This window comes from Orcinus orca, chromosome 1 (genome assembly GCF_937001465.1).
Source record: "Orcinus orca chromosome 1, mOrcOrc1.1, whole genome shotgun sequence".
NCBI classification, from domain to species: Eukaryota; Metazoa; Chordata; class Mammalia; order Artiodactyla; family Delphinidae; genus Orcinus; species Orcinus orca.
This window is the reverse complement of record NC_064559.1, coordinates 91,808,206-91,831,963: the sequence shown is the minus strand read 5'-3', so window position 1 is coordinate 91,831,963 and position 23,758 is coordinate 91,808,206. Positions and strand designations below refer to the sequence as shown.

Sequence of the window (23,758 nt, the reverse complement as noted above, 5' to 3'; positions counted from 1 at the left end):
TCTTAGATTCCTTTCAACACAATCTTCTATGTTTTTAAATGAAAAAAGAAAATATTAGCAAACCTGCTATCTGGTTATGATCACTCAACTGACCAGTGGTTCTCAATCAGGAATGTTTGGTCCCACAGTGTCATCTGCAAATGTACAGTTTTTTCCTGGTTGTGACAACAACTGGTGGCCTTATTGGCATTTAAGGCATGGAGGTCATAGATGCAAAATAGTAAACTGTCACACCCAAAATGCCAATAGAGCTCACATTGAAAAATGCTGACTGAGGCCTTCTGAGATGGTGTTTATGATGGTGAAAAAAACCTCTGTGCTTATGTTCTGTTTCCATTGTGATTTTTTTCTAATTTTATTATAGTGACTTAATATCAATAGCTATAGAAGGGAGAAAGCAAGACTGTCACTTAGGCAATGCCTAAGGACCACACCCGCCAATTTTCTCTCTAGATGACAATCTAAATCTTAACATTCTCCCACGAACTTTTCAAGTTTCACTTTCCCTGGTGATGGGATCAGCCCTACATATAAGGCGATAAGTCCCTGCACGAGTTAAGTGAAATCAACAGGTTTCCACTGCCATGTCACATTGTTCACAATTCAGCACATAAACACAGCATCATCACTTACCTTCCAGCTGCCCCTTGTTGGAACATGCTGAGAAACAGGTCGTCATCAAAGAATAAAGGAACCTGGAGAACATCTAGATCAATGACTTCACATTACAGTTGAAGAAACTGAGCCCCAGTTAGGTGAAGGAGCGTGTCCAAGATCATACACCTAGTAGTAGCAGCCCGCATTACAGGCTCCCAGTCTCCTGGCTCAGTCTTCCTCACACCAAGTATCCATCACAGGTAGTGAGAGGAGGAAAGTCCTCGACAGTTCTGAGTCAGGCTCCTGCTCAGCTGATAAGGTGAACACCTCAGCATAAAACTTTGTTGACCCACTGCCCAGGGAATGGGCTACTGTTTTTTTCCCCCTCTAAATACTTAAATATTTCCTAAGAATCGTGATATCTTTGCATAACCACAGTACAATCGTCAGAATTAGAAAGTGACATTAATGCAATACAAATTTGAATCTTCATTCAAATTTTGCTAATTGTCCTTCTGACGGCCTCCTGCTGGTCCACAACCCAACCCAGGAAGCCACACTGAAATTAGTTGCTGTGCTGCCATAACCTTTCCCAATCTGGGACAGCTCCTCAACCTTTGACTTTCGTGAGGCTCCACTCGTGAAAAATACAGGCCAGATATTCTATAGAAAGTCTATCAATTTGAGTTTGGCTGATGTCTCCTCATTATTTGTTTTAAATTGTGGATCTGGGGGCAGGAACCCCAGGACTGATGTTGTAGAAAAGTGCTATTCTTGTTAACGCCATGTGCTCAGACTGAAGGGTTGAGCACCAACACGCCTAACATCTGTTGATATAAAGTTTTCTAATGTAAATTATTCCATCTTTCTGCTTCACTAAGTTTATAGACCGAATTAGTCTCTTCTGTATGGTTCTCAATTTTTGAGTAAGTCCTGAAGGATACTGTTTTAAGCATAAACAATTGCTTTATACACCTGCAAGGGTAGAAAGTCTAGAAGATTGGGCTGAGTGGGGACTAACTCTGGAAAAACACTTTTTCAAGGTTGTTGCTTGACATAAATCTTTAATATCCATTTATTTTCTGATTGATTCACTCTTTATACCACAGGAGGACTTCAAATGACATTCTGCTTCATTGAGAGTTCAAGTTAGTTGGGTGACATGAACCTATGTTTGATGCAAAATTATAACCATTGTTATTATATCTGAATAATCCTTCCCCCCTACTTACACTAATGTAATAGGCATTTTAACCTGTTCTGAAAATCATAAATTCTAGAGCTTATAACTTGAGAATTCTAGCCTTTGAGATACAAGTTTCACCCAACTTTCTGGAACCTTAAGGATTATAGATCTGTTGTTACAGGGAACTTGCCTACATAGACTATCCAAATGCATTCAGGGCATTACAGTGACTGAAACCAGTCTGTCGTATGCATTTGACTAAGTACTCTCAAGGACGAGCTCTCAAACAAGGAGAAGGAAAAACCTCTTTCTGGCCCTTGGGCACACCCAAAGTCAAAGAATATGAACAGCGTGGGGAACACTCTGTAAAACCTGCCTCCATGGCTCATGGTGTAGGGACAGCTGGGGGAATGCCCCTGTGCTAGGGCAGCAAAGGCTCCAGCTGAGGGTGTGCAGAGGCCTGTGGGAGCCTTGACACTCTGGGGAGAGGTCCAGCCCTGCACTGAGCCCTTCGCATTGGCAATTACTGTGTCCTGGCTCAAAGACCCAGGGTTCATCAAAGAGAGGGAGGCCTTTCCGTTCCCTTTCTCAACCCAGGAAAAGCACCAGAAAAATTCCAGTGCATGGTTCTACCAGCCTTTTGGAGGGAAAACCCAGTCTCCATGGATCTCTCTTACAGGTAGTATGGAGTAGGCTTACAGCATCCCAGAGAACCAGGAGACACGAGCAAAGGAAGGAGTGATGGAGAGTGAACACTTCCCTGTACTTTTTTCAGGGTAGGAAACGTCTGATATCATTGCCTCATCTGCGCTGGGGGACGCACATACTTCTGCAAAGGTGAGAAGCTTCCCAAGTTGTAGTTCGTTTATGAAGAAAATAAACACTATTCAAACCAGACTGCCCCATATACATGAATCTAAACGAATTCTTGGGGAAAGTGCTAGAATCAATGTCACACTCCCTTTGGCACGTTCCACTTTGCAGGGATCATGTCTGGTGTCCTTTGTCCCTCCTTTGAGGGCCTGAATTCCCTCTCATCACACCCCAGCTGTTAGATGAGGTAATGCCAGCTGTGGTTCCTCGAATCACTGTCAGGCCGCCTAACACACAGCTTCTCAACCATGTGAAAAGGGCACCGTGGTGAGTCGGAAGATGTCCTTGGAATGTTATCACTTCTTGGATTTCCTCACTCTCCTTTGCCAGTGTATGAATAGGATGTCAAAACGACAAGCAAAAGTCCCCCGTGCATATGTACAATGACAAATTCTCTTTATTGAGCACTTACTGTGTGCCAGACACAATAAACACTTTTACATATTATCCTGTACAAGGCTCACAACAGCCCATTTTACAAGTGAGGAAAGGGAAGCTCCCACCGCTTACCCCAGGTCACCAGCTAGCAAGTGGAAGAACTAGAAATTAAATCCAGGTGTGCACAGCCTCTGTTTTAAAACAATGCATTAACTGGATCACTGACTACTCCCGTCCTCATCAATTTCTCTCTTCTCTAAAATCATTCAAACCCCTAGAACATACATCACATCACTGTCAATTTATTCAGACGACAATGTATTATTTGCTGGTCAGTTCGAGTGTGTTGAGGCCCATCTGGACCACGGAGGTGGTGTTTTTTGAATCTTTTATGTTCCCTGAGTGACCAGTCTGAGGCTGGTCACAGAGGATGGGTTCAAGTGTTGCCTGAATGAATCACATTGGAGGTGACGGTAATAAAGAGGGACTTGTAGAATGGTTGTGTGTGTGTGTGTGTGTGTGTGTGTGTGTGTGTGTGTGTGTGTGTGAGCATCATTCATACCATAGAATCAGAGTTAAAAGGAATTTCAGAAACGGTTTTGTCAAGCCTTATCTGATGCCTAGGTCCTTTCATAACCGTTCATTCATAGTATGGTTGGGGATATAATAAAAACATGGACAAACAGAAGACTGCATTCATCAGAATCTGAGGTGAATGAGACAGGGTAGAAGCCCCACAATACCACAGATTACACTAGAATGAAAAAAGAAGCTGGAATCAAGGCATAACACTTCAGGATGTAAATTAACGTCTGTGTCCACATGTTCCCTGGGGGAATCAGAACAAGCCACAGGTGTCCTGGATGTAGACACATCCGTTTCTGTAGACAGTAGTCCTAACAAGTACTGCTCATGCGTGAGCTATAGTCATCGTGGCTTGTATCTGGTAGGCTGTATGGGCTGCTCTAGTTCAGTAGTTCTCAAATTTTACAGGGCAACAGCCTCACAGATTTCTGACCCCACCCCTAGGGCGCCTGATTCAGGAGGTCTGAGTAGGGTCTAAGAATTCACATTTCTGACAAGTTCCCAGGAGATGCTGATGCAGCTGGTCCTGGGAGATATTTACTTTGAGAACCACTGTTGTACTTGATGTCTGTTGTTATTGTTTTGTTGTTTGTTTTCCCATAGCCATGCAGACTCAAACAACTGCATCGGTGGAGACACTGGTGAAAAACTACCTAGTTTTAAACCCTCAGCTTTTCTGTGATCCTCAAATCCACACCTGACCTCCCTCTTGAATCCCAGAGATGTGTTCAACTGCCCACATGCACGTGGTCCACAAAAACCTTCAAATTCAACACGACCCACCTGAGTTCACTATCTAGATCTTTCCTTCTTTTCTGAACTTTCTAGCTCTGCTTGTGATAACAACGTTCCTTCAATTTAGAAACCTCAAAGTCACCCTCAACTTCAGCTTTTCTTCCTATACTTAACATCATTTAATTCTAGAATTTAAGCTCCCCAATGGTGGATATTGGCCTGTTTTGTTTACCATTATGTCCCCAGCACTTAGAATGATGCCTGGCACATAGTAGAGATTCACTTGGTATTGAATAAATAAATGAAGGAAAGAATTCTCTGAAACCTCTCTCTAATCTGTGCCTTGGTTCAAGCCTTATCCCTCACCTGTAACATGGTAATAACCTCCTGCCCAGCTTCCCTGACTGTAGTCATACCTCAACTCCAACCCACCCTCCATACTTCTATGTTGAAAGCACAGATTGAGTAACGTCACTGCTGTGTTTACAAAGTTCTGATCAGACTTTAAATGACCATCAGGATAAGATAAGATGCTACACAAAACACTTCACATTTTGGCATCACTCTTGCCGTTCACCAACACCAGGATCTCAGACCCCCAGAGCAGGGGTCCCCAACCCCTGGGCTTCGGACCACTGCTGGTCAGAGGCCTGTCAGGAACCAGGCCACACCTGTCAGGAACCAGGCCAAGACTCCCCATCACTCCCCCTTGCTCACATTACCTCCTGAATCATCCCCCCGCCCCCCACTCCTGCCCTGTCCGTGGAAAAATTGTCTTCCACAAAACCAGTCCCTGGTGCCAAAAAGGCTGGGGACCACTACCGCAGAGGAACCCTACATTCCAGCCCTCCTCTCATGCCAGATACATTCCTATTTCTGCAACTCTGTACGTGCAAACCTATACCATTCTAACAATGTACTCATCTGCCTTTCATCACCTGAAAATGACGTACTCTGTCAAAACCACTCTACTATGTCACATCCATTGTGAGCATTTTTAAAAACAGTCCCCTGGGGCTTCCTTGGTGGCGCAGTGGTTGAGAGTCCGCCTGCCGATGCAAGGGACACAGGTTCGTGCCCCGGTCCGGGAAGATCCCACATGCCATGCCGCGGAGCGGCTGCGCCCGTGAGCCATGGCCGCTGAGCCTGCGCGTCCGGAGCCTGTGCTCCGCAAGGCAACGGGAGAGGCCACAACAGTGAGAGGCCGCGTACCGCAAACAAACAAACAAACAAACAAAAAACAGTCCCCTGATCCCTCTGCCCCAACAACGTATAAACACTCCAAGAGGAATTACTGATCCCATCTCTACGATCACAGCACTTTGTACCTCCACTATAACATACACACATATTATATTTTACTGTAATTATTTTGTTACTGGAGTTTCTTATCCACAGAGGAACCTGAGAGCTTGCAACACAGAGGTTGTTTCCCTTCCTCTTGTAATCACTAGTATCTAACCCAGAGTCTGACAGATAGATAGGTCCTCAAAATGTTTGCTGAACTGGCCTCAATTTAATTTAGTTAGCATCAATCAGAGAGTAAGGAATAAACAAACAGTCATGGACTTAGTGAGACTAATTCTCTGAGGTCTTCACCACCAAGGCCAAGCTGAAAACTAAAGTAATTACTTGGGTCGTTAATTCATGAAAGAAGGAAAACCATTTGCATTTGAATGATCTACTGAGGCTTTTCTGCTTGTTGATGTTTCTGGAATTTTTCAGATAATGGTTTCAATTCTTTGATTCTTTCATGGTATAGAGAGTAGGCCAGAAAGTTAATCTAGCAATCATTCTCCCATCTGAAACCGGGCAACTTTCAACCAGTTGTGCTGAACAGAAAGCATCCATAGAGACCAAGTTTTTAGAATGCCGTGATGTAGAGGTTGAAGGACCTGCAAGGTTCGGATTCAGCACTCCAAAGAGCTCCTAAAGAAGGCCAGTTGGTGTTAAGTTGCTTTCCTGCTATCTAAATAAGCTCAGATCTGGCCACCATTTATTTATGCTCTTAGAATTCTCAAGGTTGGGGCATGAAAGGGGTGGGGGGAGACAAGTCAGTAAGTGATATCTGTAGCCCAGTGTGCAGGAGTCCTGAGTCCCAGGAACAAAATCCAATCCAGGATGCGTAGGCCCCCTGGGAGCCAAAAGGAAAGCCCAGTTCAGGTGGCATGTGTCTGTGCCTCTGTCTGTCCCCATCCGAGTGCACGTGCAGGGGTGGAGGCACGGGGTGAGGGGGGAAAGGTCATCTCAGCCTCCAAAACTCAACAACACGTCCCTCCCTCTTAAAACAAACACACACACACACTCACGCACGCAAATCCCCAGCACCTGCTTCGGAAAGCCCTCCCTCCAAGGCTGGCCCGCGGGCGAAGGCGGCTCCACCAGAAGAGAGCGGCGGATTTACCGTGGCATTACTTTTAATTAACTCTGCGGCGGGCGCGGGGAGCGCAGGGTGGGCCCTAATCCCGGGCCCGCCTGACGTCACCTGGGAACGCGGTGGCGCGGGGCGGCGGGGACCGGCGACGACCTCGCCGCGACCCGGGCGCGCCTCCGCCCGCGCGGGGCTTTGCTCGGCGGGAATTAAGGGAAGGAGAAATGTTAGTACACTTTTAATTGGAAACCGAGTTCTGCTTTCAGAGCGGCTTGTTTACTCAGGACCGGGCATTAGAACTCAGGGGAGGCTCTAATTGAAGTGACGGCTTTGGAGATTATGGGGAACATATGGCCCTACCGCCGGGCTCTTTATCTGCATTTTTCTCATAAAACTGCCGTCCGTGTGTTTCTGCGCTCGTCCTTGTATATTTCTAAAGGGCCTCGGAGGAGCGGGTGAATGCGGTGCCCGGATGTGCTGGGGCGCCCGGCACCTCGCTCTCCCTCCCGGCCTGATGGCAAGGGGAGCCCCGCCTCGGCTCGCTGGCTCAGCCTGAGCGCTGGGAGCGAAAACGAGAGCGAGAAAGAAAAGAAATCGGACTGGTGAGCGCCTAGCAGGAGCGTCATTCAAAGGGTTGTGAACTGACTGCAGGAGGGAGTTGCCAAGGTAACGGGAGATTCCCACTCGCCGCCTTTCTCTAAGGCCCAAGAGAGAGAGCCTCCTCGTGCCTGGCTGGGGCCAAACCCGCACACGTAAGGGAAATGGGAACTCGGGTGTCTTGAGACAGGATTACATTTCTCCCTATCTAGCTAGCATCAACCAACCAGTCAATCAATCATCTGTTTATACACCTATGCAGGCTCCAGCACCAATCACCACCCTATTGGTTACACCCGCTCCCCACTAGATGCTCACCGTATCTAGAGGTGCCAGATAAAATACAGGACACAGAGTTGAATTTGAATTTCTGGTAAACAATAACTTTGTATGGCATAGGATATAGTTATACCAAAAAAATTATTCACTATTTATGGGAAATTCAAATTTAACCGGATTTTTCCTTGCTAAATCTCACCACCCTTCTCACTCTAATGAAAAAGCTGCCTTCTGTCTTAATTCTAGAATCTCTTTGGTTCAGCACCAAAGCTCTGCAGTTGGGAAAAACAGCTGATTGAGGTGCCCCAACTCTGTCCCCCTGAGCTTCACCTTCGACTAGATCAGTGGTTTTCAACCCTGGCTGCACATCAGAGTCAACCACGGATCTTCCAAATAATCCCTGAAGCCCAGGCTGTACCCCCAGACCCATTAAATCCTCAAGGCCCATTCCACAGGAGTCCACAGTATTTTTTAAAATACATACGTAGAATAAGTTTTATAGGGTGACTACTTTGAAGAGTAACTCTCATTTGAACATACAATCTCATTTATCTATTTATTTGGCCATTGACTGTCTCCCTCCATTAGAGTATGTTTCATAAGAGCAGAGCTTTCACTCAACCACCTATAATAGGCCAGCTACACAGTCTGTGCTCTAAAATATTTGCTCATCAGCCAAACCTCATATACTTCTACTTGTTCCCCCCCATGCCCCAAACCCAGTCCTTGCCCGATGCAGGCACTCAGCAAATTTCTATGGATGGAACGAATGTTGAGTTGGTTCAGTCACTGCTTCCACCCCGCCCCCACTTATGATTCCTAAGAAGGAATACCTGGACATTCACTTCGAACACCAGCTTGGTCCACTGATCCTACCCAATGCACACATGCACATGCTACTCAAATCCCCAAGAAGAGAAAAGCACAGCTCTGGATCCCAATGTGCAAACCTGGATTTGGACCACTAAGAATCCAAATGGTTCTTAAATTACGCAGTCTTCCATACACTTTTACAGCATCAAATATCAAAGTGCTCAGAGGAAGCCATAACCTGGTTTGCCACCAATCCTTAGTAAACTGGACTTTGGGTTTTTCCTAGGTCACTGATACCAGGACACAGGGAACTACTGGGGGTGATTCTTCCTTTTGCTCCATATACTGTCTAAAGCTTCTTTAGACCCATCATGAAAACTCTTGGTAGGAAATCTAAAAGTTGATAGACTTGGCTGGAAAGTCAATGTAAGAAAACTGGCGTCTTTTCTGCACCTCCTCCCCCATCTTTACTACATGATGGTAAAGGAAAGTGAGTCTCTGATTATTTAGCTCAGGTCATGAAAGGTCAAAGTCACGGGTTGGCTCTGCATGGCCAGAGACTTCACTCCTAGCACTCACCAGTCACACTGCAAAGCCCTGCCCTTGTACCCAAAGAGGATCCGATACGAAGATGGATAGACAGAAGCACAAATTTCATCATCGCCGCCGGAAAAACTAATCTGAATGCATTTCTCCTGAGAGTGGGGTTATAGCAGAGGGCAGGACATTCCAGGTCAGCCTGTAGAAGCCTGTTAGAAAAAGTTTTTATAGGTACTGATTTACTCCACCGTTGTACTTTTATCCATTTAATTAATGAGGACTGTGGTTTGGATGGCTCTACCTCTCATCTGGACAAAAAGAGCAACTGTTTTTTCCTGCTGCCATCAAATAAGCCATAGGGAGCAGAACAGAAGTTTGTTGAGTAGTTGTAAAAACAAAACAAAACAACAAAAAACAATAATAGTACCCTATGCATACTTTTAAAGTACTTTCACATTCATACATCATGTCGGCTTTGGACCCTTGAAAGCCTCCTACTTCCTTATAAAAGGTGTGCATGTGAAGTATAGTGATAGTTATTAATTATATTAATTATTAAGGAGAAACCTTAAGGAGGTTAGAACAGAAGGCAAACTTGTGATTGATTTGAAAGGGAGTGGAGACTCAGTTCAAATCACCTTGTTTTCATTGCTTTAATTGTACGTGAAAAGATTTTTCAGTTGGGGTGTCTCAGGTAGTAACTCTGACAGAGTACCTGGAGCCCTGCCATAACTAGCAGGGAGAGCTGTCAGTGAAATACATGAACAAAACGTGAGGTCAATTTTTTTTTTTTTTTTTTTTTTTGCGGTAAGTGGGCCTCTCACTGTTGTGGCCTCTCCCGTTGCGGAGCACAGGCTCCAGATGCGCAGGCCCAGCGGCCATGGCTCACGGGCCCAGCCGCTCCGCGGCATGTGGGATCCTCCCAGACCAGGGCACGAACCCGTGTCCCCTGCATCGGCAGGCGGACCCTCAACCACTGCGCCACCAGGGAAGCCCCGTGAGGTCAATTTTAATACACGTGTACATTTTTATCAACTAGGCAATACAGCCTAGTTATTAACGAATCAGACTGCAGCTGAACTGCCTGCGTTTGAATGCTGGCTCTTTTCATTACTAGCTGTAGGACTTTAAGCAAATTAATACTTTGTCCATGTTTATCTTCCTAATCTGTAGAATGGGAATTATCATAACGTTGCCTTCCTCACCAGCTTGATATAAAGGTTAAGTTAGTTCACTCATGTAAAGTGCTTAAGGCAATGCTTTGTGCAGAGTGAGGGCTCCATAATTGTTAACATCATCTTCATCATGCAAAGATCACAATGATCAGTTGTCCACTTGACCGATTTTTTTTCCTTACAGGGATTGTGCAAAGAAATGAATGCACACAACACACTATTATAGATTAAATATGCTCTGAAGCCGTTGCACTAGTTTTAAATTTTGGTTTTTATCAAAATTAAGTGTGAGCACATATCCAAAATTAAATTACAGTTCAGCAGAAAAGAGATAATGCATAATCTGTATTTTGCCTGTAACGTTTCAAGCACCAAAGATAAACTCTACCCAACTCATAATTACAGCAAAGGCTGAGTATCAAGTATCCTGACTGGTAATTGGTAGAATTAAGTTCTTATTCTGGCTTATCCCCGACTCAAGTATCCTGTGTCCTTATTTTTCCATCTATAACACGAAGACAAAACAAATACACTAGAAGACAAAGGTTCAGAAGAGACAAGAAGCTCTGAGCCTCAGGCAGAGGGCAACAAATAATTCTGGTCGTCAATTTCATGGCTGTGATACTAACAAAAGACAAAACTTGATTTTGGAAAAAAACTTTTGAGAGGCTCAGGCAATTATAACTGCCTCTTGCCTACTATCCAGAGATGCCAGATTAGTAAATCAAAAAATGTCCACAAAGACCTTTGTGCTAGTCATGATATAAATATGTGTGCTCTTCATGTCTCCTTAATAATACCAACAAAGATGAAAACAGATAACAGTAATTGCGTGTTTACGCACGGCATTGAGCCAAGTCTTTGGGGCCAGACGATATCTTCTGAGTCTTTGGTGTTAGTCGCAGCACCTGACACAGTGTGGGTATATGCAGAAGATTAAAACATATTCATTAGCTTGAAATTTGAGGAATTTATAATTCCAAAACCTGGGGATAGGGTTGAAAGTAACTGCCCTTTGAAGCAGTATTTTTCAAACTTTAGGCCATGATCCACCAATGGATTATGAAATTAATAGAGTGGCTAAGACTAGAATTAAAAAATAAATATAATGGATAATATCTGCATGTAGATTAAGCAGTAAATCAATATAACTGTTGAAGTTTTTTTCATATACACATATAAATGTGTATGCTAGGGCATAATTTAAAAAACATATTTTTACTGAGCTGCAGTTAAAATTTTCTGGACAATGCTCTTGTAGAGGAGTCTTGAACACACTGCTTTAGGAGAAAATATAAAATAGAATTTAAATGGTTTCTTAACAACTATAATGTTTATCTAAGTATTTTAATATCTACTCAAGGTTTTTTGTTTTTGTATTTGTTTTTATAATAGCTCACCCCCTTGTTTCTTAAAGGAAAGGATGACAAGGCTGATCTCCAGGCTATGTCTCTTTTCCTAGCTCTCAGCCCCTTTATATCAACTAGGTTGGCCTCACTGTTCCCCCTGATATTAGGAGGCTGGCTTTGTGATGTTTTTCTGATCTGAGTTGCTCAGTATTCTCTAACTCCTCCGCCCTTCTTTTTCTGCAACTAAAACACAGCATTTAGCACAGAGCCTGACACGGGGTAGGCGTCTGTAAGAAATATCTCTCGGATTAAAGGTTGGTTAGGTGGCTGCTTGGAAGGACAGAAATAGATCATGGCATGTGACAGAGCAATGCTGAGGCCTCTGCTGGAATACAGTGCATTATCTAACAGGTAACTGTCAGGTTCAGTGTCCTTCCTGAACTCAAAGATGAGTGTTGCAGAAGAGAACAGCAGCTAAGTTCAACACATCCTTTCCATTCTTGCTTGAAATTCCTATTGAGTCCCAGAAGCGACTGCAAGACCTCCTGGTCTTCTGCACTGACTTTCCAGAGCGCAATGCTAGCTCTAATGTTCAAAGCCTGGAGAGTACCTTTGAGACACGCAGGCCCATGGAGTGAATCGACCCCTCTCCAGTCCATCATCCTAGCCACCCCAAATGAGAGGCCCTCTGTACTACCCTGAGATGCCCTCGGGTCAGCTATCCAGAAGCATCTAAAATAGAAGCGCAAAGACAGAAGATGAGATGTTTGTGAAATGACAGATCTTTGGAGAAATAAGCTTATGAGCCATGAGCTATCCAGAAGTATGCTAGCCTCTGCACCAGGAGATAATAATGACACCTGCCATTCACTGGGCATCCAACAAATTTCAGGCCCTTGATACACATTACCTCTCTGCATTCTTACAGCAATCCACAAAAGAAGTGTTATGATCCACTTTTTACTGATTAAGAAAGAGAGTCCTGGAGATGAGAAGTACAGGCAGACCTCATTCCATTGTGTACCACTTTACTGCGCTTTGCAGATGCTGCATTTTTTTTTACAGATGGAAGGTTTGTGGCAACCCTGCACTGAGCAAGTCTGTCGGCGCTGTATTGGCCATAGCATTTGCTCCCTTCATGTCTCTGTCACGTTTTGGTACTTCTCGCAATATTTCAAATTTTTGCATCATTATTATATTTGTTATGATGATCTGGGATCAGTGATCTTTGATGTTACTATTGTAACTGTTTTGGCATTTTTTTAAAGCAGTAAAGTATTTTTTAATTAAGGTATGTATATTGTGTTTTTAGATATAATGCCATTGCACACTTAATAGACTAGAGTGTAGTGTGAACATAACTTTTATACCCATTAAAAGACTAAAAATGGCTTCCCTGGTGGCGCAGTGGTTGAGAGTCCGCCTGCCGATGCAGGGGACATGGGTTTGTGCCCCGGTCCGGGAGGATCCCACATGCCGCGGAGCGGCTGGGCCCGTAAGCCATGGCCGCTGGGCCTGCACATCCGGAGCCTGTGCTCCGCAACGGGAGAGGCCACAGCAGTGAGAGGCCCGAGTACCGCAAAAAGAAAAAAAAAAAAAAAAGACTAAAAAATCCTTGTGAGTTGCTCTATAGAGATAGTCTCTTTGTTAAGGTGGTCTGGAACCAAACCCACAACATCTCCAAGGTGTGTCTGTAACTTTTCCCAAGATCACGCTGCTTCTGAGTGCAGGCAAGACTCAACTTCAGATCTGTCTAACTTTAGATCCCAAGCCCTTTGTACTACCAGGTGGAGAATGAGACTTCCTCATACCTCCTGCTGACTTCTCCTTGCATTTTAAAATTCATGACTATGAGCTGACAAGATAATCCCGCAGGACAGTCAACTATTTTCCAGAGCTCATGAGGTAACTGCTGCCTCTCTATTCTAATTTATCGAAGAACAAGAAGAGTTCCAAGATAGGCTGAAATATTTCTGTAATGAATACAAAAAAATCAGTTCCAAGGTTGTAGAAGGAAATGAAAACCAGTATCTAAATATCAGTGGTAATGAAAAGAGGAGGAGAGAGAGATGTATTACACAAGGAGAACAAGAGAGTCATCTGAATCGTTCAAAGCAGCAATATCCCACATCCTAAGAAAAATTAAGAAGGAAGAAGGATTCGTAAACTCTGGGATGTGTGAATAATCTTCATTCCTGCTCCGGTAAGAAGAAAGTCACACTTCTGGTTGGTGTTTCTCTGCTGAGGACCACAGAGGCTAACGTGAACAGGTATTCACACAATCAGCAAACATTTACTGAGTGCCTACTGCATGCCAGACACTGTGCGAGGGCCAGGGGAGTGCAGACCATTAGGAGAGAAGCAGCATAAGCCTTTCAGTGCTGTCCAGACAACCCGATAAACAGAGGCCACCAAATTGCTGTAGTCATCCAAAACATAATACCTCCTTTGCAGAAAGGCTACTCACGATGGGACTTCATGACCCAGGCTCCTTCTGGGAAAATCCCTCTGCAAAAGCAGAGCATCAGAAAGAATCCTGCCTTAGGCTGCTGACAGTTTTAACTCTAAGAAGATAAAGGAAGAAGTGCAAGACCAGCTATTCTTGGACTTTGGTCTGACCAAGGAAGAGCTGGTACCAGAGGATGTAACCCTGGGAGAAAATCATAGCCAAGGAATAAACCCTGGGCACGATCTAAAATGCATGCCTTCTTCAGTTAAGAAAATCTTAAAATGATAAACAAACGAACCCCAAAACGAATAAGCAAAAAACAGATGGATCCTATGGTGAGAGATGCTAAAAGGAAATAAAACATAACAGATACTGCTGGGGGAGAGGCAAAAATGAAATTCTGACTAGGCATTTCTAGTGATCCCAAAAATGAAGAAAAAAGGCAATTTAACATAAATATAACATAAAACTAAATGCAACATGGTATCCTAGATTGGATCCTGGAATGGATAGAGATATTAGTAGAAAATCTCCTGAAACTGAATAAAGTCTATAGTTTGGTTAACAGAGCTGTACCAATGTTAATTTGGTACGTTTATCAAAATGTATATTTAAATGTAAAATGTTGACATTAGGAGGAGCTGAGTGAAGGGTATATGGGAAAGTCTGTCCCACTTTGCACCTGCTCTATAAATCTAAAATTTTATTTCAAAAATTTAAAAGTTTTTTATTTTTATTTTTTTTAGCTGTACGCGGGCCTCTCACTGTTGTGGCCTCTCCCGTTGCGGAGCACAGGCTCCGGACGCGCAGGCTCAGTGGCCATGGCTCACGGGCCCAGCGGCTTCGCGGCATGTGGGATCTTCCCGGAGCGGGGCACGAACCCGTGTCCCCTGCATCGGCAGGCGGACTCTCAACCACTGCACCACCAGGGAAGCCCAAAATTTTAAAAGTTTTTAAAAATCACTACACAAGACATTCTTAGACAAACTCTGATGTTAAAAGAAAATGTGAAAATAAGAGGGCTAGGTAATTAAGAAATGCAACATGGACGAGCCAGAAGCCCTGATGGCCTATAGTCAGCCCCCAAGTCTCCACCCCCTTCCCCAGGTCAAAAAAGCTAATGACATCAATAGAATACGATGTCCATGACAGGTAGTAATAATAACATGGTGCTAGTTCAGACCACATATGGAAGATTTTATCCCCTTCTGGGTGGTACATTCTAAAGAGAATATAGTATTTTTGTAGATAGAGCAAAGAGTCCCTTCTAAGGAATAGCTGGAGGAAAGAGGAAGAACTAGAAAGGAAAAGAGAAGACTTAGGGAGCATAAGGGATTCTGTCTCTAACTCGAAGGGCTACCACATGTCAGGGAGACGGATATATTTTGTGAGTTCCTGAAAGCTGAACCAAGGCCAAGGCTGAGGTTACACATGGAAATAGATATTGGGGCTCAATTCAACAGTTCTGACAATCCACACTCAGAATGTGAGGTCAAGAGCTCCCCATGGTCAGACAGGTTCAGAGGCTGGATGAGCTCCTGGTGGGAGTCTGAACCAGATAACCTCTAATGTGCCTACCAATTATTGTCAGAGCCCAGGATTCTCTGATCAAGAAAGCACAGGCACGAATGTTGCCAGGTCTATACTGGAGGCCCTCGGCATCCAAGTTGCCCAATAAACCCAAAGAAAACGGTCTGACTCTGGCTACAAATACAATTCCACTGCTTGGGAGGGTCCTTCAAGGCCACTGGCAAAGCAGGAACCAGGACAAAGGAGGATTTTCTGGCCACACAAGAAAAGAACATCCAGCACCCGAGTATCTCCTGAGTTCGGTGTCCCATATAGCTCTAAACATGTCACATGCTTTTGTGTAAGTTGGAACAGTCAGCAGCATATATTCTAAAATCCTAGATTTAAGCAGCCCTAGAGGTCACTAACCCAGTCACCCACCCACTGTAATTAAAATGTTAAAAGACAAGCAGGTTTATTCCCCATGAAGGGAGTCTAGTCTGCACCCTTTTTGGACACAGTTCTATCCTATATTGAACCAAAATCTGTCATTTCACTCCCAGTACATGGGTCTACACCCTTGGGTGTGACTCTCATATCTCCTTAGTCTTATTTTTACAAAACTAAATATACTGAGTTTCTTTAGATATGTATCATTTAACGAGCCAATCGCTCTCCTCAAGACTTTCTCTAATTGGTTTGTGACCTCCTAAAATGCATCGTTTAAACCTAGACCAAAAATCCTAAACGTACTCTGACCAATGCAAAAAAAAAAAAAAAAAAAAAATGGAACTGTAATTACATGTTAGGGACATCACAGTTCTAGTAATGTAGTATATGGCCTTTTGGTTCCTACTGACTTTATGATCAACTAAAACCCCACGTGAAATTCCATGAAAAGAGGCCCCACTGCATATAATTACTGTTGAATTTGGGAACCCAATGGCTAGATCTCATCTTGCTGACTTTGTACTGTTCTGTTAGCTTGTCAAAATCTTATTGAACATCGCGAATATCAGCGGCCACACCAGCACTCCCTGCCAGGTTTGTGTCAACTGCAAATCGAATAATCCTGCTTTCGGTGTCTTCATCCAAACCATTGATAAAAACTTTAAGATGACAAGTCATTCAATCATTCACTCAACAAATATTTAATCAAGCACCTACAATATGTAAAACACTCAGGACAGAAATGAGAGGAAAAATTGTATCTGTATTGGGACAGATCCTAAAATTGTTTGCTTTCTGTAAATATGAGGTGGACTTCTTTTCTTGAAGATTTAACTCAACTCATTAGGTACTTATTGATCACTTACTCTTCTCTTGGCATCATGCTAAGCTTTGTTAAAGGAACAAAGGAATTAAAAGCTACAACCCTATTCTCTAGAAGCTGTTCCTCTCATTAGTGACGATGGCGCACAAAACATTTCATGTTGCAACATTTATGTAATTGACAAAATTAGTGATACAGACAACATATTTGATTCTGATTGAGACTTTGTCATTTCGTTTAAAGCTGCAAAAACAATGATAGATTTTAGAGCTGAAGGGGGCAACAGAGGTCTTCTGGCACCATCCTCCCCTCCTACCTCGCCAATATTACTTACAACAATTGGGTATCTCCTGAGTAGTTACACTGTGTTAGACCTTATAATTAGAATAACATCGTAACATCCCCTATGTTGAGTCAAAATTACTTCCCTTTGCCTTTTCATCTATAGTATAAATACTCAATGATTTTGTTAAAGAATTGAATGAATTCTAATTCTTCTCTCTGAAGCTAGAAAAAAAAACAGGTCGGGTCCAACCATTTGAAGGCAATAATTATGTCCTTATTTAGTCTTTACTTTTCTAGCCTAAATATCTCCAGTTCCTTCATCTGACGTGGGTTGGAGACCTCCCCACCCCCATGCCATTCTTGTCATTCATAGCCTGACACCATGCCTGGCATAAAGCAAGCACTCAAGATACGTCTACTGAACAAATGAATACATGAATAAGCGAACTGGAAAGCTCCAGTTTGTGAATATCAGCCTCAGAAAGAAATGCCTGGAACTACAAAACGTATCGCTGAAAATGTGGTTGGAAAAGTGGACCCACTGCAGTTTGCTTACTCTGAACATTATACTTTTTTTAAAATTGAAGTATAGTAGATTTACAATGTTGTGTTAATTTCTGCTGTACAACAAAGTGATTCAGTTATACATATACATACATTCTTTTAAAAATTCTTTTCCATTATAGTTTATCACAGGATATTGAATACAGTTCCCTGTGCTATACAGTAGGACCTTGTTGTTTATCCATTCTATATATAATAGTTTCTGGGTTTTTTTGTTTGTTTGGTTGGTTTTTTTTGCAGTATGCGGGCCTCTCACTGTTGTGGCCTCTCCCGTTGCAGAGCACAGGCTCCGGACGCGCAGGCTCAGTGGCCATGGCTCACGGGCCCAGCCGCTCCGCAGCATTTGGGATCTTCCCGGACCGGGGCACGAACCTGTGTCCCCTGCATCGGCAGGCGGACTCTCAACCACTGCGCCACCAGGGAAACCCAATATATATAATAGTTTGTATCTGCTAATCCCAAACTCCCAATCCCTCCGTTCTCCAGTCCCCACCCCCTTGGCAACAACAAGTCTTTGAACATTATACTTTTAACACTCCTTAGATCCAACTTCTTTTTGTCTTTGCACATGGGGAGAGGGCAATACACTAGTGACTCATACTGTCTGTAGCCAATTAAAATCTGTAACTGGAAAACACTGGTCAAGACCCACACAATTTCTAGCAAGAAAAGCTAGACCACAGCATTTATTTCCATGTGAGAAAGAATGGTATGTCCTTCTGTGTGTGCATGTCTTTCTGAGGTCATGCTGGTATTTTGATCACCGTAGCACCTAAGCCCCTCGGGAATTTGAAGATTGCGCAATATTCTGCAGAAGAGACCTAGTGAGTGGGTACAGCATGACACCGAAAGGAAAAGTAGGATGAGATAACCTACTAAGTGGAGGCCATGAAGCTCAGTTTAGGATGGGCCCAGTTACCCAAGAGTGAGACGTTGAATATTTCAGTGGCAGTGTTACCGACAAGGAGAAATTTCCCTCAGATTAAAACATCCAGGAAAATTTATGTCTAATGAATCCAATAGAAGTTGGGATTGCCCTGGTGTCAGCTTACTTGTGGCTGCAAGCGGAGTCAGGCAAGAAGAACCAGCTGGGAGGTAAAGGAAGCAAAACACAACTGCGATGAAGATGCCAACACCAGCAGGCACTTGGTAAATAAGCACCAGCACTTACATACATTTATCTTTTATTGCCCCAAATAAAATGATTAGGTGGGCACAATGTTCACCATTTTACAGCCGTGGAGGCTGAGGCTGAGAGAGGTTCCAAAACATGCCCAAAGTCACACAGATCTAAGTGGTGCAGTCAGAATGCCCACCTGACTACCTCCAAAGCTCTCGGACTCAAGCATCGCGCCGTAGGACTTCCGTTCCATGTGTTTATTCATCCTTTAACACAGATTTTGTCAAGCACCCTCAGCGTTCCAGGCGTGTGCTAAGCCCCGTGGATACAGTGGTAAAAAAGACACACACGGTCCCTCATGGGGCTTAGCACTCCGGCAAGGACAACAAACAGCTAGGCAAGCAACTCCAATCAAGTAGGATCCATATCACGGCAGGAGAGGTGAAGGGTAAACTCACCCGGCACATGGGAATAGGAGTCTTCCTCGATGAAGCAGGCCTTAGAAAGAGGCTTAAAAGATATGCAAGCAAGACAAAAGAGTGAGGGAAAGAGGCAGAGAGGGAAGAAACGTTTACGATGTGGAAGTGAGTGGAGACACTGATGTCTGCTGAGTGTAGAGGGGAGGGCTCAGGGGCTCCCACGAGGTTGAAGAGCTGGGCAGAGTGAGATTCCAGAGGCCTTGTAAGCCATAGTAAGGCGTTTGGAACTGGACTGTAATCGGCAGTGGCAAAAACCAGTAAGTTTACATGGATATCACCTAATTGGGTCTCCAGATTCTTCCAGGAAAATGGAGGCCAGGCTAAGACACACGCTGCCCTGTGGGACAGACATCCTGGGAAGACATTCCATGCTTCACCTGGGCCGTTTTAATTTCTCTGGCCTTGTAATACCTGCTCTAGAAGGACTCTGAACCTCTGCCATGTCTTCTCTTTTCCCCCTCCAGGGAGGGTGGGTGGGTCTTGGGTGAGTGGAACAAGTGTATTCTAGATGCTTTCTTTATGTGACCCACCAAGCCTTAGAGATTCCAGCTTTCCCACTTGACAGATGAGGAAACAAAGGCGAGAGTAGTTCAGTGACTGCGGCAGATGGAATTATTGGTTCCAATCCATCATTCTCTTTAATAGTTTTATGAATCTTTACCCTGTCAGGGCCTCGCAGTACATGCAGTGTATTTCCCCTCCCTGGACTTCGGGTTTCATCTTCTGATTTGATTTGGCCAGTGAAATATTAGCAGCCATGATATGAGCAGAGGTTTGAAATGTGCTTGCATGGTTGAGCATGCCTTCCTGCACTTTTGCCACTGCCAGGAAATTATGCCCCAGCATAGCTGCTGTTTCTCAAGCCTGGACCCCAGCATGAACCACACAGAGCAGACTTGAACCTGGTCTACAGCCTAGAGCTAAGCTCGGCTGAGATCAGCAGATCCCAGGTGACTTGAAGACCTTCAGTGTGAAGCAAGGTCACTTCCATTAACCCAGAGACTTGTGGATGTGTGAATAAGTATTTCTGGTCGTACACCATAGAATTCGGGGGTAATTTGTTATGCAGCATCATCATGGCAATAGCTGACTGATAAGAGCTTACTCCAAGCTCACAAAGAAACTTCCTGGAATGCACAGCACTGCTCTGCCATGGGACCAGGGTGCCCTGGTGGCTGGCTCTCTAAAAGAGAAAGCAATGCAGACTGCCACCGCACCCCACTCTCCCACACCCCGCCCCCCACCGCCCACCGCACGGCACTCACCTGAGTCTGAGGCTGCCGGGCTCACCAGGCTGAGTAGCTCCCTCTCCTTCTCATAGTCCCCTTTGCAGAGCAGCTGCCCCTCCTTCAGGACAAACTCATCGCCCTTCTGGAGCTGCCGCTCGCAGACACAACAGCAGAAGCAGCTCAGGTGGTATACGCTCTTCTGGGCCCGCATCACAAACTCATTGGGCGCGATGGCCTCAAAGCAGCCCCCGCATTTGACAGCAAACAGCCTGGCAGCATGGGAGAAAGCAAAGCAAGGTCAGTGAGAAAGATGGCTGGGTCCCAGGTCTCCTCTCAAGTCAACAACGAAAGGAACTTCAACAAGAACTGGGACAAAGAGGCTTGGAATGGAATAGGTTTTAAATCCAGATGATTTATTCCCTGAGGAGGTTGCATCAAAGAATTCAGTTAAGTTACTCTCTCAAAGGCTTAAGAAAAGCAGGCTGAGAGGTGCTGGAAGAAGGGTGAGCTGAAGCCCAGCGTGTATTTGGTGTGGTCCGTGGCACAGTGTTACCAAAGGATGCCCTACAGGCTGGTGTCAGGCAGGCTGCCCAGAATCCCCAGGGGGGTGATTATGGAAACAAAATAACAATAACAAAAATGTCCAGGCCCACTCCAATCAGCAGGCAAAAGGATGGGTCCCAGAATGTGAATTTTTAACAAGCTCCCCAGGGCATTCTGAGGTGTAATCTAGTTGAGAGATAAACTACATCCCAACTTCCCAGCCTGAGGTTCAGTGCATTCAGCCCAGCTCTCGGGACTTAACTCTCATCTCATTTCACTTACTTTCAACCAACCACGAAGAGGGTATCTATCTATGCCAGGCGGATGCAGTAGGTACTAGTGATATTAAGGTGAATAAAAGAAAATTCCTTCCAGAAATGAGCTCAGGCTAATGGGAGAGACAAACATGTGCAAATAACTAGAGGGTCCCGGGAACACAGAAGAGAGGACAACTGTCAGGGAGTCAGCATGGGGATTTGCATTTTATTACCCATTCAATAAATCTTGGTCAAACGGAAGACAGGAAGGTGGGCAGGCAGTAGGCCTGAAGGGGTTGGGGAGTGGATTCCCCACAGAAGGAACAGCCTGGGCAAAGGCCTGATGTCCTGCAAGTACATGCTGTGGTGGGAGCATGCTGTGTCCTCCACCAGGTTGGAGGCTGGGGGCCTGGAGAAGGGTGACAGGTGAGGCAAGTCATGACCGGATTGCACACTGGGGCTGGACAGCATCTGACAAGCAACCAGAAGCCTTTGAACAATTTTAACATGCTAAGAGCCTGTTTTAGAAAAGGAGCTCTTTGCAATGTGAAAGGTGGAGGGGAATTGGGGTTGGAGAGATGAGTGAGGGAGAGCAGCTGAGTGGTGACAAGGGGCGGCACTAAGGCAGCAGCAGGGAAGCCAGACAGGAGGGGACAGATCCAGGGCTTGGAGACTGGGAAGTGTGGGGTCGGCTCCCAGGCTCCTGGCGGCCAGAGCTGGAGGATGGTGATATGTCACCACACCTGCGCACAACGTTTCTGATTTCCTACCTCTGGGCCTTGTTATGCCTTGTCGCCCTCCTGCAAAGCCCTTTCTTCTCTGTTTAATCTACCTGAATACAACACATCCCTGAGGACACAACTGCTCCCACCTTCTCCCTGAATCCTGCCCGGACCTCCCCTACACCCCTCCAGAGTGACCGCACCTCCTCTGAACACTTTCACCATGACCTGTCTGTGCTGATCACTGTGCAGTTATCTGGAGATGCTTCAAGACACAAGAATAGCCGATCTGGAAGCCTGGGCTCTGCCGCCCGCTCTGCAGACAGCTGTCTGCAAAACCTTGCTGTTGTTAAAGATGTGAGGCCACACAATCTCTTCCAGCTCCCAAAGTCCCAAGAGCATTGCTCCCTAATGCTGACTTAAAATATCTTAATCTTGCCTTATTATTTAATTTTCCCATGTTTACAGCTTATCTTGCCAACAGCCTGTATTCCAAGAACTAGGCCTACGGAATATTTATATGCCCTACAACCTCTTGCACATGGTGGGTACTCAATAAAAGTTGATTTGATTTGACCTGTTGATTTCACCTGCTCACCCTCTTCTGAAATAAGATGTGCAAAGAGCCTGGCCTCAGAGCTGACCCACAGTAGGTTCCCAGTAAAGGTGGCCCATCTCTTCCCGGTTACCCCAGATCAGTAAGAGCTCAGGGCAGTCTATGAAAGATTAAAATCTAAAGTAGATTTCTCCGTTTCTCTTTCTCTTTTTTAAATTGCCTCATGATAACATAATTGCCTTTGTCAAAGCCTTGGGTATAAGCACAGAGATAACAGACCCTAAAAATATCTCTGGGATTCATTCATTATAGCATTCATTTTTCTATTTCCAAAATAAAGAGTTATTTTCTTTTTTAAAGTAGTAGCGCAATGTGGGGGGGGGGAATCTCTCTCAAAAACACTCTCTGTTTGTCTCCACATACCAGAGGGGTCACTAGACATGGGAAGGTCAGATGGTATAAGGGAGAGGATGGTGCCAAGCGGAGACAAAATGGGCAGAGTGAATTCACAGAGCTCCAAACACCCCTCCTCTCATCACAAAGGCAGACACAAGCTGACTCAGAGGATATCAGGGGACTGAAGACACCCTGCTCTGCTCATGAGCCCTACCTCGGCAGGAGACAAGGAAACATAAATAACTGAAGAGCATTTTTCTATAGACAGGCCATCCGCCATGATGGCTTAAGTGTGGCCAATCCCATCTCAAAAGCTCATTCATACATTCACTCGCTCATTTAGTCTTCATTCATTCTCTCATTGATTCAGAAGCATCCACTGTGCACTACACAAGACACTGTGTCTTAACAGGGAGGTGGGGAAAGAAAGCCCCACCCAGCAACATCCATGTTCATAAACCAGCCTACGTGGAGTGTCTGTTACGTGTCAGGCACTATCGTGGGCACAGATGATAGAAAACAAAGTCGCCGTACTCCATGGAGCTCATATGATAGTGAGAGAAACAGCAAACAAAGAAACAAACAGATAAATAATGTCTACCCAGAGGGACTGACCTTTGGGAAACAGAATATAAGAATGATACAAAGCAATGTTTCATGAATACAAAACAGTGGCATAAAGCCATAGTCTGTTTATAATATTTAATCACTTCTCAGCTCTGAAGCTGTACTAGTTGATGCCTAAGTCTATACATGTGCACAGTGTGTTTATCTTGGAAGCTTCCTGGATGAAGGAAAGAGTTTTGAGGGTAGAGTGGAAAAGCAGGTAAGGAGGAATTCCCAAGGAGGGAACTGGTACAAGAAAGAGGGAGGCCATTCAAACTCTTTGAGTGAAGGA

General features: G+C 44.6%; 1 protein-coding gene across 1 annotated transcript in view; it reads right to left on the bottom strand.

The window, feature by feature from the left end:
- LMX1A (LIM homeobox transcription factor 1 alpha) overlaps positions 1–23,399 on the bottom strand; it is a 54,313-nt gene extending 30,914 nt beyond the window's left edge. Inside the window, exons 1-2 of the mRNA XM_049709952.1 lie at positions 23,395–23,399; positions 20,423–20,655 (exon numbers count right to left, since the gene is read on the bottom strand). Of these exons, the coding sequence (XP_049565909.1) occupies positions 20,423–20,655; positions 23,395–23,399 (238 nt within the window). The remainder of the gene's footprint in view (positions 1–20,422; positions 20,656–23,394) is intronic.
- Between the last annotated feature and the right edge of the window lie 359 nt (positions 23,400–23,758).